Source organism: Coregonus lavaretus (assembly GCF_964263955.1).
Source record: "Coregonus lavaretus genome assembly, chromosome: 18".
NCBI lineage: Eukaryota > Metazoa > Chordata > Actinopteri > Salmoniformes > Salmonidae > Coregonus > Coregonus lavaretus.
In genome coordinates this window covers 2,508,594-2,526,572 of record NC_140005.1, presented here as the reverse complement: position 1 = coordinate 2,526,572, position 17,979 = coordinate 2,508,594, and the positions used below count along the sequence as shown (strand labels likewise).

The following is a 17,979-nucleotide window of genomic DNA, read 5'->3' as shown; positions in this document are numbered from 1 at the left end:
CTGGCTGAGGGAAGGAGGTTCTCACCCAAGATTTGATGGTACATGGCCCTGTCCATCGTCCCTTTGATGCAGTGAAGTTGTCCTGTCCCCTTAGCAGAAAAACACCCCCAAAGCATAATGTTTCCACCTCCATGTTTGACGGTGGGGATGTTGTTCTTGGGGTCATAGGCAGCATTCCTCCTCCTCCAAACACGGCGAGTTGAGTTGATGCCAAAGAGCTCGGTTTTGGTCTCATCTGACCACAACACTTTCACCCAGTTCTCCTCTGAATCATTCAGATGTTCATTGGCAAACTTCAGACGGCCCTGTATATGTGCTTTCTTGAGCAGGGGGACCTTGCGGGCGCTGCAGGATTTCAGTCCTTTACGGCGTAGTGTGTTACCAATGGTTTTCTTGATGACTATGGTCCCAGCTGCCTTGAGATCATTGACAAGATCCTCCCGTGTAGTTCTGGGCTGTTTCCTCACCATTCTCATGATCATTGTAACTCCACAAGGTGAGATCTTGCATGGAGCCCCAGGCAGAGGGAGATTGACAGTTCTTTTGTGTTTCTTCCATTTGCGAATAATCGCACCAACTGTTGTCACCTTCTCACCAAGCTGCTTGGCGATGGTCTTGTAGCCCATTCCAGCCTTGTGTAGGTCTACAATCTTGTCCCTGACATCCTTGGAGAGCTCTTTGGTCTTGGCCATGGAGGAGAGTTTGGAATCTGATTGATTGATTGCTTCTGTGGACAGGTGTCTTTTATACAGGTAACAAACTGAGATTAGGAGCACTCCCTTTAAGAGTGTGCTCCTAATCTCAGCTCGTTACCTGTATAAAAGACACCTGGGAGCCAGAAATCTTTCTGATTGAGAGGGGGTCAAATACTTATTTCCCTCATTAAAATGCAAATAAATGTATAATATTTTTGACATGCGTTTTCCTGGATTTTGTTGTTGTTATTCTGTCTCTCACTGTTCAAATAAACCTACCATTAAAATTAGACTGATCATTTCTTTGTCAGTGGGCAAACGTACAAAATCAGCAGGGGATCAAATACTTTTTTCCCCTCACTGTATGTACATGCTAGTGTGTTGAAAAGGGACATAGCCTCCAGCCAACAGCCTGAAATTGTATTAAGGAGCAGACAGACACACTGCTATAGCATTATAGTCATATTGCAGATGGACCTGTACACCTAAAACCTTTTATATGCATTTTATAAATCGTCTACTTTGTTACATACAGTACCAGTCAAGTATGGACACACCTCCTTCCCTACATAGGGCTCATAGGGCTCTGGTCAACAGGAGTGTACTATATAGGGAATAGGGTGCCATTTGGGATGTATCCTGACATACACGTTTTAGAACATCTACTCATTCCAGGGTTTTTCTTTATTTTTACTATTTTCTACATTGTAGAATAATAGTGAAGACATCAAAACTATGAAATAACACATATGGAATCATGAAGTAACCAAAAAATTGTTAAACAAATCTAAATATATTTTATATTTGAGATTCTTCAAATAGCCACCCTTCGCCTTGATGAAAGCTTGGCAAACTCTTGGCATTCTCTCAACCAGGTTCATGAGGTAGTCACCTGGAATGCATTTCAATTAACAGGTGTGCCTTCTTAAAAGTTAATTTGTGGAATTTATTTCCTTCTTAATGCGTTTGAGCCAATCAGTTGTCTTGTGACATACAGTTGAAGTCGGAAGTTTACATACACTTAGGGTGGAGTTTTTCAACCACTCCACAAATTTCTTTTGAACAAACTATAGTTTTGGCAAGTCGGTTAGGACATCTACTTTGTGCATGACACATGTAATTTTTCCAACAATTGTTTACAGACAGATTATTTCACTTATAATTCACTGTATCACAATTCCAGTGGGTCAGAAGTTTACTGTGCCTTTAAACAGCTTGGAAAATTCGAAAAAATGATGTGATGGCTTTAGGAGCTTCGGATAGGCTAATTGACATCAGTTGAGTCAATTGGAGGTGTACCTGTGGATGTATTTCAAGGCCTACCTTCAAACTCAGTGCCTCTTTGCTTGACATCATGGGAAAATCAAAAGAAATCAGCAAAGACCTCAGAAAAATAAATTGTAGACCTCCACAAGTCTGGGTCATCCTTGGGAGCAATTTCCAAACACCTGAAGGTACCACGTTCATCTGTACAAACAATAGTAAGCAAGTATAAACACCATGGGACCACGCAGCCATCATACCGCTCAGGAAGGAGACGCGTTCTGTCTCCTAGAGATGAACGTACTTTGGTGCAAAAAGTGCAAATCATTCCCAGAACAACAGCAAAGGACCTTGTGAAGATGCTGGAGGAAACGGGTACAAAAGTATCTATATCCACAGAAAAACAAGTCCTATATTGACATAACCTGAAAGGCCGCTCAGCAAGGAAGAAGCCACTGCTCCAAAACCAAAACCGCCATAAAAAAAGCCAGACTACGGTTTGCAACTGCACATGGGGACAAAGCTCGTACTTTTTGGAGAAATGTCCTCTGGTCTGATGAAACAAAAATAGAAGTGTTTGGCCATAATGACCATTGTTATGTTTGGAGGAAAAAATGGATAGACTTGCAAGCCGAAGAACACCATCCCAACTGTGAAGCACGGGGGTGGCAGCATCATGCTGTGGGGGTGCTTTGCTGCAGGAGGGACTGGTGCACTTCACAAAATAGATGGCATCATGATGAAGGAAAATGATGTGGATATATTGAAGCAACATCAAGACATCAGTCAGGAAGTTAAAGTTTGGTCGCAAATGGGTCTTCCAAATGGACAATGACCCCAAGCATACTTCCAAAGTTGTGGCAAAATTGCTTAAGGACAACAAAGTCAAGGTATTGGAGTGGCCATCACAAAGACATGACCTCAATCCTATAGAAAATTTGTGGGCAGAAATGGAAAAAGTGTGTGCGAGCAAGGAGGCCTACAAACATAACTCAGTTATACCAGCTCTGTCAGGAGGAATGGGCCAAAATTCACCCAACTTATTGTGGGAAGCTTGTGGAAGGCTACCCGAAACGTTTGACCCAAGTTAAACAATTTAAAGGCAATGCTACCAAATACTAATTGAGTGTATGTAAACTTCTGACCCACTGGGAATGTGATGAAAGAAATAAAAGCTGAAAGAAATAATTCTCTCTACTATTATACTGACATTTCACATTCTTAAAATAAAGTGGTGATCCTAACTGACCTAAGACAGGGAATGTTTACTAGGATTAAATGTCAGGAATTGTGAAAAACTTAGTTTAAATGTATTTGGCTAAGGTGTATGTAAACTTCCGACTTCAACTGTAATTACCTTATAAGTATTCAAAAACCAAGCCATGAGGTTGAAGGAATTGTCAGAGACAGGATTGTGTCGAGGCACAGATCTGGGGAAGGGTACCAAAACATTTCTGCAGCATTGAACACAATGGCCTCCATCATTCTTAAATGGAAGAATTTGGAACCACCAATACTCTTCCTAGAGCAAGGTAGGGGTGGTATACAGAAGATAGCCATATTTGGTAAAAGACCAAGTCCATATTATGGCAAGAACAGCTCAAATAAGCTAAGAGAAACGACAGTCCATCATTACTTTAAGACATGAAGGTCAGTAAACACGGAATATTTCAAGAACTTTGGAAAGTTTCTTAGAGTGCAGTCGCAAAACCCATCAAGCGCTATGATAAAACTGGCTCTCATGAGGACCGCCACAGGAAAGGAAGACCCAGAATTACCTCTGATGCAGAGGATAAGTTCATTAGAGTTACCAGCCTCAGATTGCAGCCCAAATAAATGCTTCACAGAGCTCAAATAACAGACACATCTCAACATCAACTGTTCAGAGGAGACTGTGTGAATCAGGCCTTCATGGTCGAATTGCTGCAAAGATACCACTACTAAAGGACACCAATAAGAAGAAGAGACCTGCTTGGTCCAAGAAACACGAGCAATGGACATTAGACCGGTGGAAATGTGTCCTTTGGTCTGGAGTCCAAATGTGAGATGTATGCTTCCAACCCGCTGGGTCTTTGTGAGGTTCCCACCGTGAAGCATGGAGGAGGAGGTGTTATGGCATCGTGAAGCATGGAGGAGGAGGTGTAATGGTGTGGGGATGCTTTTGCTGGTGACACTGTCTGATTTATTTAGAATTCAAGGCACACTTAACCAGCATGGCTACCACAGCATTCTGCAGTGATACGCCATCCCATCTGGTTTGCGCTTAGTGGGACTATCATTTGTTTTTCAACAGGACAATGACCCAAAACACACCTCCAGGCTGTGCAAGGGCTATTTGACCAAGAAGGAGAGTGATGGAGTGCTGCATCAGAAGACCTGGCCTCCACAATCACCCGACCTCAACCCAACTGAGATGAGTTGGACCACAGAGTGAAGGAAAAGCAGCCATCAAGTGCTCAGCATTTGTGGGAACTCCTTCCAGACTGTTGGAAAAGCATTCCTCATGAAGCTGGTTGAGAGAATGCCAAGAGCGTGCAAAGCTGTCAACAAGGCAAAGGTTGTCTACTTTGAAGAATTTAAAATATATAACATATTTTGATTTAACACTTTTTTGGTTACTACATGATTCCATGTGTGTTATTTCATAGTTTTGATGTCTTCACTATTATTCTACAATGTAGAAAATAGTAAAAAATAAAAGAATGAGTAGGTGTGTCCATACTTTTTGACAGGAGGATTAGGATTATAGGTTGCACTCTTGTTGTCATCCTACAGATTGCAGTATTGCTTCTTCTTTTAAAGTAGTTTATCACAACATTGTTAATGGAGGAACCCTGGCCTGTATCAGTATCTGATGGTGAATTACTTCTATTTGACAAAGTCATCTAACTCTCTGATTAGCCCTTTCTGCAGGCTACTATAGAAACTCCAATCAACATAGCTACAGCCTAAATCCACTCACATCAGATAATCTCCTCCTTGTGTTATAACCTACTAATCATTTTTTTTTATTTTTAACGATGTATGATAAACTGACATATTTCTTCCATAAAACAAAAACGTGGCATTATTACATATTTGACCAGCTACAACTTAGCATTCTGTCACGTGCAATTAAAGCGACGATTTTAATTGGTTGATACGCATTTTGAGCCGGAGAAACAGTTTAAATTTAAATGACTGCTTATGTTCGCAATCACAGCCCCAACCATTTTCAAATTCAAAACCATAACACACTAAATAGACCAAATATAACATGAAGTGGCATTACGTCTGTAAACATGGCCAACAGTAATTTGTTTGTTTTTGTGTTTAAAGTAATATTCCATCGTAAATATGACGTATGCTACACAAAAACTTAAAAGAAAAGAAGAAGCAAGTCTGTAAACAAACAATATAGCGTACAGTAATGAAAACATATCCATTATCCAATACCAGAGAGGCAGGATAGTTACCTAAATATTGCTGAGCCAGGGGAGAAAAAAAAACGATGACAAGACAACAAGGAAACATTAGTACCCATATCGATGGGGATGTCGGTCCAGTTGAGGGCACACTTCTGAGTGCAGACCCCTTCCTCGTTGAGGACCACTGTGAGGTCATCCTGACCCAACGCCACCTTCCCATCAGCCAGGGGAACCACCAGCGGCTCCAGCTGCTTCCCGGTGGGGAAGAGCTCCTTGATGGAACCACGACCATCCATCTGGAGGACAAAGAGAAAGAGAGAGAGACAGACAAAGAGATAGATGTCAGGGGAGAGGTCTGAGGATACATAGGGAAATAACACAACTAATCTATTTCCTCTTTCTGTCCTGTCCTTAAGCTACTGAAAGCTGAACTAAAACAGCCTAATTATAAGCTTGAACTAAAACAGCCTAATTATAAGCTTGAACTAAAACAGGCTAATTATAAGCTTGAACTAAAACAGCCTAATTATAAGCTTGAACTAAAACAGCCTAATTATAAGCTTGAACTAAAACAGCCTAATTATAAGCTTTAACTAAAACAGGCTAATTATAAGCTTGAACTAAAACAGCCTAATTATAAGCTTGAACTAAAACAGCCTAATTATAAGCTTGAACTAAAACAGCCTAATTATAAGCTTGAACTAAAACAGCCTAATTATAAGCTTGAACTAAAACAGCCTAATTATAAGCTTGAACTAAAACAGCCTAATTATAAGCTTGAACTAAAACAGCCTAATTATAAGCTTGAACTAAAACAGCCTAATTATAAGCTTCCGCCATATTTCTGTTAACTTGTCAAGTCATCTCCGATCAGTGCAGATGAAGAGGGTAATTGAGATCGAGTCAAAGCCCCTCTTCGTAATACTTCATAATGACAGCTCATATACATAATAGATCATATTATAGATGTCTTCCCGAAGGTTCACATGAAATCAACACACAGCGTTTCCTTTTTTCTGACCCACTGACCCGGATGAGGTAGTAGTCCCTCTTGAAACCCACACAGATGGAGTTCTGACACCAGGCCATGGACTTAGGGATGTCTGGTGCAGCAAAGTCACCCTGACACACACAAACAAAAACAACATCAGGTTAATACTTATTGGTTAACAATATCCCTCTAAAATGTGAGGACTGCATTTTCCTCCACCATTCCCATGTTCTCTTCTATCCACTCACTCGCACATCTTGCAGGCCTGGAATTTCATGATTTTATGGGCAAGGCCATTTGGCCTTAGAGAGGAGCGGAGCCCAATCCGTCATGTCAAGAACGATGCTGACAGAAGGCGCCGCAAAATAAAAAACCAAACTCTAAATGAGACTTTTAATTCCATACATACAGTCACCTTACCCCCATACATACAGTGCCTTTCGGAAAGTATTCAGACCCTTTGACTTTTCCCACATTTTGTTACGTTACAGCCTTATTCTAAAATGGATTAAATAAATACAAAAAATTCATCATTGTACACACAATACCCCATAATGACAAAGCGAAAACAGGTTTTTTGAATATTTTGAAAATGTATAGAAAATTAAAAACATAAATACCTTATTTACATAAGTATTCAGACCCTATGCTATGGGACTTGAAATTGAGCTCAGGTGCATCCTGTTTCCATTGATCATCCTTGAGATGTTTCCACAACTTGATTGGAGTCCACCTGTGGTAAATTAAATTGATTGGACATGATTTGGAAAGGCACACACCTGTCTATATAAGGTCCCACAGTTAACAGTGCATGTCAGAGCAAAAACCAAGCCATGAGATCGAAGGAATTGTCCGTCGAGCTCCGAGACAGGATTGTGTCGAGGCACAGATTTGGGAAAGGGTACCAAAAATGTCTGCAGCATTGAAGATCCCCAAGAACACAGTGGCCTCCATCATTCTTAAATAGAAGAAGTTTGGAACCACAAAGACTGGCCGCCCGGAAAAACTGCGCAATTGGGGGAGAAGGGCCTTGGTCACGGAGGTGACCAAGAATCCGATGGTCACTCTGACAGAGCTCTAGAGTTCCTCTGTGGAGATGGGACAACCTTCCAGAAGGACAACCATCTCCGCAGCACTCCACCAATCAGGCCTTTATGGTAGAGTGGCCAGACGGAAGCCACTCCTCAGTAAAAGGCACAAGACAGCCCGCTTGGAGTTTGCCAAAAGGCACCTAAAGGACTCTCAGACCATGAGAAACACGATTCTCTGGTCTGATGAAACCAGATTGAACTCTTTGGCCTGAATGCAAAGCGTCATGTCTGGAGGAAACCTGGCACCATCCCTACGGTGAAGCATGGTGTCGGCAGCATCATGCTGTGGGGATGTTTTTCAGCAGCAGGGACTGGGAGACTAGTCAGGATCGAGGCAAAGATGAACGAAGCAAAGTACAGAGAGATCCTTGATGAAAACCTGCTCCAGAGCGCTCAGGACCTCAGACTGGGGCGAAGGTTCACCTTCCAACAGGACAACGACCCTAAGCACACAGCCAAGACAACGCAGGAGTGGCTTTGGGACAAGTCTCTGAATGTCCTTGAGTGGCTCAGCCAGAGCCCGGACTTGAACCAGATCGAACATCTCTGGAGAGACCTGAAAATAGCTGTGCAGCGACACTCCCCCTCCAACCTGACAGAGCTTGAGAAGATCTGCAGAGAAGAATGGGAGAAACTCCCCAAATACAGGTGTGCCAAGCTTGAAGCGTCATACCCAAGAAGACTCAAGGCTGTAATCGCTGCCAAAGGTGCTTCAAAGTACTGAGTAAAGGGTCTGAAAACTTATGTAAATGTGATATTTCAAAAAATGTTGTGCAAACATTTATTTAAAAACCTCTTTTTGCTTTGTCATTATGGGAAAGAGAAATATGGGTATTGTGTGTAGATTGATGAGGGAAAAAACCAATGTAATCAATTTTAGAATAAGGCTGTAACGTAACAAAATGTGGAAAAAGTCAAGGGGTCTGAAAACTTTCCGAATGCACTGTATATACTGTCGAAATTCGATAAGAAGGGCGCGCGCCATTGCATCCCAGATGTGTCAGTCTTCACTAGTAGCCTACTTTGGAGCTCAGATGCCGGAGAACGACCCGATCACATGACGGGCATTGGCTAATAAGCATTGATATACACTACCAGTCAAAAAGTTTGGACACACCTACTCATTCAAGGGTTATTCTTTATTTTTACTATTTTCTACATTGTAGAATAATTGTGAAGACATCAAAACTATGAAATAACTCATATGGAATCATGTAGTAACCAAAAAAAAAAAGTGTTAAATCAAAATCTATTTTATATTTTAGATTCTTCAAAGTAGCCACCCTTTGCCTTGATGACAGCTTTGCACACTCTTGGCATTCTCTCAACCAGATTCACCTGGAATGTTTGTTGGCTGCTTTTCCTTCACTCTGCGTTCCGACTCATCTCAAACCATCTCAATTGGGTTGAGTTTGGGTGATTGTGGAGGCCAGGTCATCTGATGCAGCACTCCATCACTCTCCTTCTTGGTCAAATAGCCCTTACACAGCCTGGAGGTGTGTTGGGTCATTGTCCTGTTGAAAAACAAATGATAGTCCCACTAAGCGCAAACCAGATGGGATGGCGTATCACTGCAGAATGCTGTGGTAGCCATGCTGGTTAAGTGTGCCTTGAATTCTAAATAAATCACAGACAGTGTCACCAGCAAAGCACCCCCACACCATCACACCTCCTCCACCATGCTTCACGGTGGGAACCACACATGCTGAGATCATCCGTTTACCTACTCTGTCTCACAAAGACACGGCGATTGGAACCCAAAATCTCACATTTGGACTCATCAGATCAAAGGACAGATTTCCACCGGTCTAATGTCCATTGCTTGAGTTTCTTGGCCCAAGCAAGTCTCTTCTTCTTATTGGTGTCCTTTAGTTGTAGTTTATTTGCAACAATTCGACCATGAAGGCCTGATTCATGCAGTCTCCTCTGAACAGTTGATGTTGAGATGTGTCTGTTACTTGAACTCTGTGAAGCATTTATTTGGGCTGCAATTTCTGAGGCTGGTAACTCTAACGAACTTAACAACAGAGGTAACTCTGGGTCTTTTTGGGCCAGTTTCACCATAGCGCTTGATGGGTTTTGCGACTGCACTTACAGAAACTTTCTAAGTTCTTGAAATTTTCCAGATTGACTGACCTTCATGTCTTAAAGTAATGATGGACCGTCGTTTCTCTTTGCTTATTTGAGATGTTCATAATATGGACTTGGTCTTTTACCAAATAGGGCTATCTTCTGTATACCCCCCTACCCTGTCAAAACACAACTGATTGGATCAAACGCATTAAGAAAATAAATTCCACAAATTAACTTTCAACATGGCACACCTGTTAATTGAAATGCATTCCAGGTGACTACATCATGAATCTGGTTGAGAGAATGGCAAGAGTGTGCAAAGCTGTCATCAAGGCAAAGGATGGCTACTTTGAAGAATCACTACATGATTCCATATGTGTTATTTCATAGTTTTGATGTCTTCACTATTATTCTACAATTTAGAAAAAAATAAAAAATAATAAAGAAAAACCCTGGAATGAGTAGGTGTCCAAACTTTTGACTGGTACTGTATCTGAGACAGCCATGTGGCTTCGGAACAGGGCGATTGGCAGCCGGGAGAAGGGAATTATAATATTCAGCCTGAGGGCACAACGGCCACTTTGGCCGCAAGACATGGATTTTTAGGGGACATTACAGCCACACAAGGGGAAATTACAGCCACACAAGGGGAGTTACAGCCACACAAGGGGGCATTACAGCCACACAAGGGGGAATTACAGCCACACAAGGGGGAATTACAGCCACACAAGGGGGTATTACAGCCACACAAGGGGGTATTACAGCCACACAAGGGGGAATTACAGCCACACAAGGGGGCATTACAGCCACACAAGGGGGATTTACAGCCACACAAGGGGGAATTACAGCCACACAAGGGGGCATTACAGCCACACAAGGGGGCATTACAGCCACACAAGGGGGTATTACAGCCACACAAGGGGGTATTACAGCCACACAAGGGGGAATTACAGCCACACAAGGGGGCATTACAGCCACACAAGGGGGAATTACAGCCACACAAGGGGGAATTACAGCCACACAAGGGGGCATTACAGCCACACAAGGGGGCATTACAGCCACACAAGGTAGATTACAGCCACACAAGGGGGTATTACAGCCACACAAGGGGGAATTACAGCCACACAAGGGGGTATTACAGCCACACAAGGGGTCATTACAGCCACACAAGGGGGTATTACAGCCACACAAGGGGGTATTACAGCCACACAAGGGGGAATTACAGCCACACAAGGGGGAATTACAGCCACACAAGGGGTCATTACAGCCACACAAGGGGGAATTACAGCCACACAAGGGGTAATTAAAGCCACACAAGGGGGATTTACAGCCACACAAGGGGGATTTACAGCCACACAAGGGGGATTTTCAGCCACACAAGGGGGAATTACAGCCACACAAGGGGGATTTACAGCCACACAAGGGGGCATTACAGCCACACAAGGGGGAATTACAGCCACACAAGGGGGCATTACAGCCACACAAGGGGGCATTACAGCCACACAAGGGGGAATTACAGCCACACAAGGGGGAATTACAGCCACACAAGGGGGCATTACAGCCACACAAGGGGGAATTACAGCCACACAAGGGGGATATTACAGCCACACAAGGGGGTGTTACAGCCACACAAGGGGGTGTTACAGCCACACAAGGGGGAATTACAGCCACACAAGGGGGAATTACAGCCACACAAGGGGGAATTACAGCCACACAAGGGGGCATTACAGCCACACAAGGGGGAATTACAGCCACACAAGGGGTCATTACAGCCACACAAGGGGGTATTACAGCCACACAAGGGGGCATTACAGCCACACAAGGGGGCATTACAGCCACACAAGGGGGATTTACAGCCACACAAGGGGGCATTACAGCCACACAAGGGGGAATTACAGCCACACAAGGGGGCATTACAGCCACACAAGGGGGAATTACAGCCACACAAGGGGGTGTTACAGCCACACAAGGGGGAATTACAGCCACACAAGGGGGCATTACAGCCACACAAGGGGGCATTACAGCCACACAAGGGGGCATTACAGCCACACAAGGGGGTTTTACAGTCTTACCTGTAGCTCATAGGACTCCCTGTCTTACCTGTAGCTCATAGAACTCCCTGTCTTACCTGTAGCTCATAGGACTCCCTGTCTTACCTGTAGCTCATAGAACTCCCTGTCTTACCTGTAGCTCATAGAACTCCCTGTAGCTCATATAACTCCCTGTCTTACCTGTAGCTCATAGAACTCCCTGTCTTACCTGTAGCTCATAGAACTCCCTGTAGCTCATAGGACTCCCCGTCTTACCTGTAGCTCATAGAACTCCCCGTCTTACCTGTAGCTCATAGAACTCCCTGTCTTACCTGTAGCTCATAGGACTCCCTGTCTTACCTGTAGCTCATAGAACTCCCTGTCTTACCTGTAGCTCATAGAACTCCCTGTAGCTCATATAACTCCCTGTCTTACCTGTAGCTCATAGAACTCCCTGTCTTACCTGTAGCTCATAGAACTCCCTGTAGCTCATAGGACTCCCTGTCTCACCTGTAGCTCATAGGACTCCCTGTCTTACCTGTAGCTCATAGGACTCCCTGTCTTACCTGTAGCTCATAGGACTCCCTGTCTTACCTGTAGCTCATAGAACTCCCTGTCTTACCTGTAGCTCATAGAACTCCCTGTCTTACCTGTAGCTCATATAACTCCCTGTCTTACCTGTAGCTCATAGAACTCCCTGTCTTACCTGTAGCTCATATGACTCCCTGTCTTACCTGTAGCTCATAGGACTCCCTGTCTTACCTGTAGCTCATAGAACTCCCTGTCTTACCTGTAGCTCATAGAACTCCCTGTCTTACCTGTAGCTCATATAACTCCCTGTCTTACCTGTAGCTCATATGACTCCCTGTCTTACCTGTAGCTCATAGGACTCCCTGTCTTACCTGTAGCTCATAGAACTCCCTGTCTTACCTGTAGCTCATAGGACTCCCTGTCTTACCTGTAGCTCATAGGACTCCCTGTCTTACCTGTAGCTCATAGAACTCCCTGTCTTACCTGTAGCTCATAGGACTCCCTGTCTTACCTGTAGCTCATAGGACTCCCTGTCTTACCTGTAGCTCATAGAACTCCCTGTCTTACCTGTAGCTCATAGAACTCCCTGTCTTACCTGTAGCTCATAGGACTCCCTGTCTTACCTGTAGCTCATAGGACTCCCTGTCTTACCTGTAGCTCATAGAACTCCCTGTCTTACCTGTAGCTCATAGAACTCCCTGTCTTACCTGTAGCTCATAGAACTCCCTGTCTTACCTGTAGCTCATAGAACTCCCTGTCTTACCTGTAGCTCATAGAACTCCGTCTTACCTGTAGCTCATAGAACTCCCTGTCTTACCTGTAGCTCATAGGACTCCCTGTCTTACCTGTAGCTCATAGAACTCCCTGTCTTACCTGTAGCTCATAGGACTCCCTGTCTTACCTGTAGCTCATAGAACTCCCTGTCTTACCTGTAGCTCATAGAACTCCCTGTAGCTCATATAACTCCCTGTCTTACCTGTAGCTCATAGAACTCCCTGTCTTACCTGTAGCTCATAGAACTCCCTGTAGCTCATAGGACTCCCTGTCTCACCTGTAGCTCATAGGACTCCCTGTCTTACCTGTAGCTCATAGGACTCCCTGTCTTACCTGTAGCTCATAGGACTCCCTGTCTTACCTGTAGCTCATAGAACTCCCTGTCTTACCTGTAGCTCATAGAACTCCCTGTCTTACCTGTAGCTCATATAACTCCCTGTCTTACCTGTAGCTCATAGAACTCCCTGTCTTACCTGTAGCTCATATGACTCCCTGTCTTACCTGTAGCTCATAGGACTCCCTGTCTTACCTGTAGCTCATAGAACTCCCTGTCTTACCTGTAGCTCATAGAACTCCCTGTCTTACCTGTAGCTCATATAACTCCCTGTCTTACCTGTAGCTCATATGACTCCCTGTCTTACCTGTAGCTCATAGGACTCCCTGTCTTACCTGTAGCTCATAGAACTCCCTGTCTTACCTGTAGCTCATAGGACTCCCTGTCTTACCTGTAGCTCATAGGACTCCCTGTCTTACCTGTAGCTCATAGAACTCCCTGTCTTACCTGTAGCTCATAGGACTCCCTGTCTTACCTGTAGCTCATAGGACTCCCTGTCTTACCTGTAGCTCATAGAACTCCCTGTCTTACCTGTAGCTCATAGAACTCCCTGTCTTACCTGTAGCTCATAGGACTCCCTGTCTTACCTGTAGCTCATAGGACTCCCTGTCTTACCTGTAGCTCATAGAACTCCCTGTCTTACCTGTAGCTCATAGAACTCCCTGTCTTACCTGTAGCTCATAGGACTCCCTGTCTTACCTGTAGCTCATAGAACTCCCTGTCTTACCTGTAGCTCATAGAACTCCCTGTCTTACCTGTAGCTCATAGAACTCCCTGTCTTACCTGTAGCTCATAGAACTCCCTGTCCTTCCAGTAGTACAGCTGAAGCTTTTTCTTCACAGCAACACACATCCTCAGCTGGGCCTCTCCTGAAGGGGACTGCTGCAGGAAGAAGCAGAAGAAGACTATTTGTCCCATTGTCAAAGGGAAACAGGAAATATCTTTACAGGAGCTACAGATAGATACAATTAACTGGTTAACATAAAATACATTTACAGACTATGTCGCCGTCACCAGAGCGTCATTTTACCTGCAGGTCACAGGCGAAGAGCGTTGCCCCTCTGGCCTTGGAGACCACAGTAATCTGCTGGAAGGTCAACAGATCATGCACATGGATGTTGTTCTCTGTAGGGGGAGAGAGGAACACACACATGCAGACACAGACACACACACATAGACACACACACACACAGAACAACAACAGGCAATATTAAAACAAGCTTTGACCTATGGATTACCGAGATTAACATCCTCATGTTCATGTGAACAATATGGCCTCTTGTTTGCTGAGGGAAATGTTTTACTGTACCTAGCAGACTGATGAGGATCTTGTACTGTGAGACAATGAAGAGCTGCAAGGAAGAGAAGAAAGAGACCAGAGTGAAACTGAGAGGGACAATGGTAACCTGAGGGAGAAAGAGACCAGAGTGAAACTGAGCGGGACAATGGTAACCTGAGGGAGTGTCACCAACTCCTTGTCACTCAAGGACAGCAACGGAGTTGACAAGAGCACATCAAAGATCTGGAACTAGGCTAGGACAACAGTCTCTACTAGATTTGTTTCAATCTGTGGTACTTTTTGTAATTCCTGTCACATCAACGGGATGTGAAGCGTGTGTACATTACGAGAGACGGTAACTGAAAGGGGTCCTGAGGGGGGACAGAGAGAGAGAGAGAGAGACCTCCCAGCTCCCTCCATCCTCACTCCGTCTGCCTACCTGCTGGATCTTCTTGGAGAAGTTCTTGTTGGATTTCTCCAGAGTCACCTCAAACCTGTTGGTACCTATGAAGAAGAAAGAGAGAGTGGATCTGTTTCCTTGTTTGAGGCACCTGCTACGGAATGAGGTAATAAACACAATGACACTGGAAACTATGCTCACCGAAGCCAACCATACACACACAAAAACACAGGACAGGGACTGAAAGCAGAGGTCTCTCTCTCTCATTCACCTGCATCCTTTTTGATTCTGTAGAGCAGGAGATGGCCTGGTTTGGTCCCCACTAGAAGCCAGTCCTCTGTGACATGATAGGAAATAGAAGGACCTCAGCATGGTTACATCCCAAATGGCCCTATGTAGTGCACTACTTTTGATAAGAACCCATAGGGCTCTGGTTAAATACATAGGAAATGCCATTTGGGACACATGTTATATGAGGACATCACTGGGAGCCATTATAATACAATGGTATTAATTAAATATGACGTGATCTCCAATAAATCTCTCGGTCATCGACAGGGTGACTTTGTTTACAATTGTCTGTCACCTCAAAACTCATCAAGCTATAAATTGGCTTGCTGTCAAGTTATCAGCTGGCTAGCTGGTAAACAAACCAGCCAGCTAGCTTGTTCATGTCAACAAGAATGTGTGGTTAGCTAGATAGATAGCTAGTTAGTTGACAATATCAATTTACCCCAGGCCGCAAGACAGTCAATCTGGAGAGGCAGTTTCTCCAGGATAGGCACCGGTTCGTAAGCGTCATGCATTGTGGAGCTTTCCTGGTAGCGGAGATCCGATAAATTAACAAGCCGGTTGATGGATAATGTCGTTTCGATTTACTAAGGTAGCTATGAGCCAACGTTTACTAGCCAGCCAGTAATTACAAAAATCACTTTCACGCTGGGCAACGTTACAAGGCACGCCTAAAATGTCATGTCCCCACCAGCCGATCAAACCGTTTCTTTAATCCGTATCGGTGACCTGAAGATAATTCCTGTCATTCGTTGAAACCATGACATCCAAGCAAATTTCGTCCAAAAAGAAATAGCAAGGAAATTGTTCTAGCCAGCTAGCTAGCGTTAACACACACACACAAACGCTAGCTAGCAAGCCAACTAAATTCCGTAGCCATCATCCCATGCTAGTCTTGACCGACCCACTTTTTGACAAGAAAATCAGAAATTACTAGATAAATACTTGTCGTTCAAGTTGCTCAGTTAGCTAATAAGCTAGTTAGCTGGCTAGTTCCTCTCAGTGGCGCTACAGACTCGGGTTCGACAGGCACGTGACTGACGTCAGGACGTTCACGTGGGACCAATTAGAACAAGGCGCACATTCACGAGCGACCAAGCACCGGGCGGATAGAGCGACCAAGCACCGGGCGGATAGAGCGACCAAGCACCGGGCGGATAGAGCGACCAAGCACGGGGCGGATAGAGCGACCAAGCACCGGGCGGATAGAGCGACCAAGCACCGGGCGGATAGAGCGACCAAGCACCGGGCGGATAGAGAGACCAAGCACCGGGCGGATAGAGCGACCAAGCACCGGGCGGATAGAGCGATCAAGCACCGGGCGGATAGAGCGACCAAGCACCGGGCGGATAGAGCGACCAAGCACGGGGCGGATAGAGGAGAATGTGTGTTGTTGCATAAAGGGAAGGGACAAGACTGGAACTACCAATTGGATATCACGAATCGGGGAGAAAAAGGGGTAAAAAGTTTTTAAAAATATACAAAAATTAATTAATGCAAATTAAGCTTGCATGAACAACACACAGGTCAATTCCATCTCACATAAATACTATATACATATTGTATTCATTTGCATACTTATGACAACGTGGGTTTAATATAACTAAACTTTAATCCAAGAATAACCTTACAAATAAGAAACTACAATGCAGACCCACTTTAATGTTGTCCTTATTTCCTGCTACAAAAACAAAACAAACCCTGGCTGCAATGCATGACAATCTAACAATGCAAAACCATACATTGTAAAAAATTAATTACTAGTCCTAGACTGGCCACATATTGCAGCAGATTACACTAGGCCGGTGTTTGGGGACTTCAAGTTAATTATTTTAGGTGGTGTCAGAATAGAATGGGAGACTAGTGCAGCAGAATAGAGTGGCTGAATAGAGTGATAGAGTGGCAGAATAGAGTGATATAGTGGCTGAATAGAGTGATAGAGTGGCAGAATAGAGTGATAGAGTGGCAGAATAGAGTGATAGAGTGGCAGAATAGAGTGATAGAGTGGCTGAATAGAGTGATAGAGTTGCAGAATAGAGTGATAGAGTGGCTGAATAGAGTGATAGAGTGGCAGAATAGAGTGATAGAGTGGCAGAATAGAGTGATAGAGTGGCAGAATAGAGTGATAGAGTGGCTGAATAGAGTGGCAGAATAGAGTGGCAGAATAGAGTGATAGAGTGGCAGAATAGAGTGATAGAGTGGCTGAATAGAGTGATAGAGTGGCAGAATAGAGTGATAGAGTGGCAGAATAGAGTGATAGAGTGGCAGAATAGAGTGATAGAGTGGCTGAATAGAGTGGCAGAATAGAGTGATAGAGTGGCAGAATAGAGTGATAGAGTGGCTGAATAGAGTGATAGAGTGGCAGAATGGAGTGATAGAGTGGCTGAATAGAGTGATAGAGTGGCTGAATAGAGTGATAGAGTGGCAGAATAGAGTGATAGTGGCAGAATAGAGTGGCAGAATAGAGTGATAGAGTGGCAGAATAGAGTGGCTGAATAGAGTGGCTGAATAGAGTGGCTGAATAGAGTGATAGAGTGGCTGAATAGAGTGATAGAGTTGCAGAATAGAGTGATAGAGTGGCTGAATAGAGTGATAGAGTGGCTGAATAGAGTGATAGAGTGGCTGAATAGAGTGGCCAGATAGAGTTGCAGAATAGAGTGATAGAGTGGCTGAATAGAGTGATAGAGTGGCTGAATAGAGTGGCAGAATAGAGTGATAGAGTGGCAGAATAGAGTGATAGAGTGGCAGAATAGAGTGGCAGAATAGAGTGGCTGAATAGAGTGATAGAGTGGCTGAATAGTGTGATAGAGTGGCTGAATA

At 44.2% G+C, this 17,979-nt stretch overlaps 1 protein-coding gene across 1 annotated transcript in view; it reads right to left on the bottom strand.

Moving 5' to 3' along the window:
* Positions 1 to 15,747, bottom strand: part of LOC311145278 (vam6/Vps39-like protein) — a gene marked incomplete at its 3' end in the record, with an annotated part of 69,539 nt that extends 53,792 nt beyond the window's left edge. Inside the window, 8 exon segments of the mRNA XM_084181512.1 lie at positions 5,478 to 5,661; positions 6,395 to 6,487; positions 13,973 to 14,071; positions 14,220 to 14,314; positions 14,499 to 14,541; positions 14,908 to 14,972; positions 15,140 to 15,205; positions 15,602 to 15,747. Coding sequence (XP_084037638.1) covers positions 5,478 to 5,661; positions 6,395 to 6,487; positions 13,973 to 14,071; positions 14,220 to 14,314; positions 14,499 to 14,541; positions 14,908 to 14,972; positions 15,140 to 15,205; positions 15,602 to 15,674 — 718 coding nt within the window. The 5' untranslated portion in view covers positions 15,675 to 15,747.
* Between the last annotated feature and the right edge of the window lie 2,232 nt (positions 15,748 to 17,979).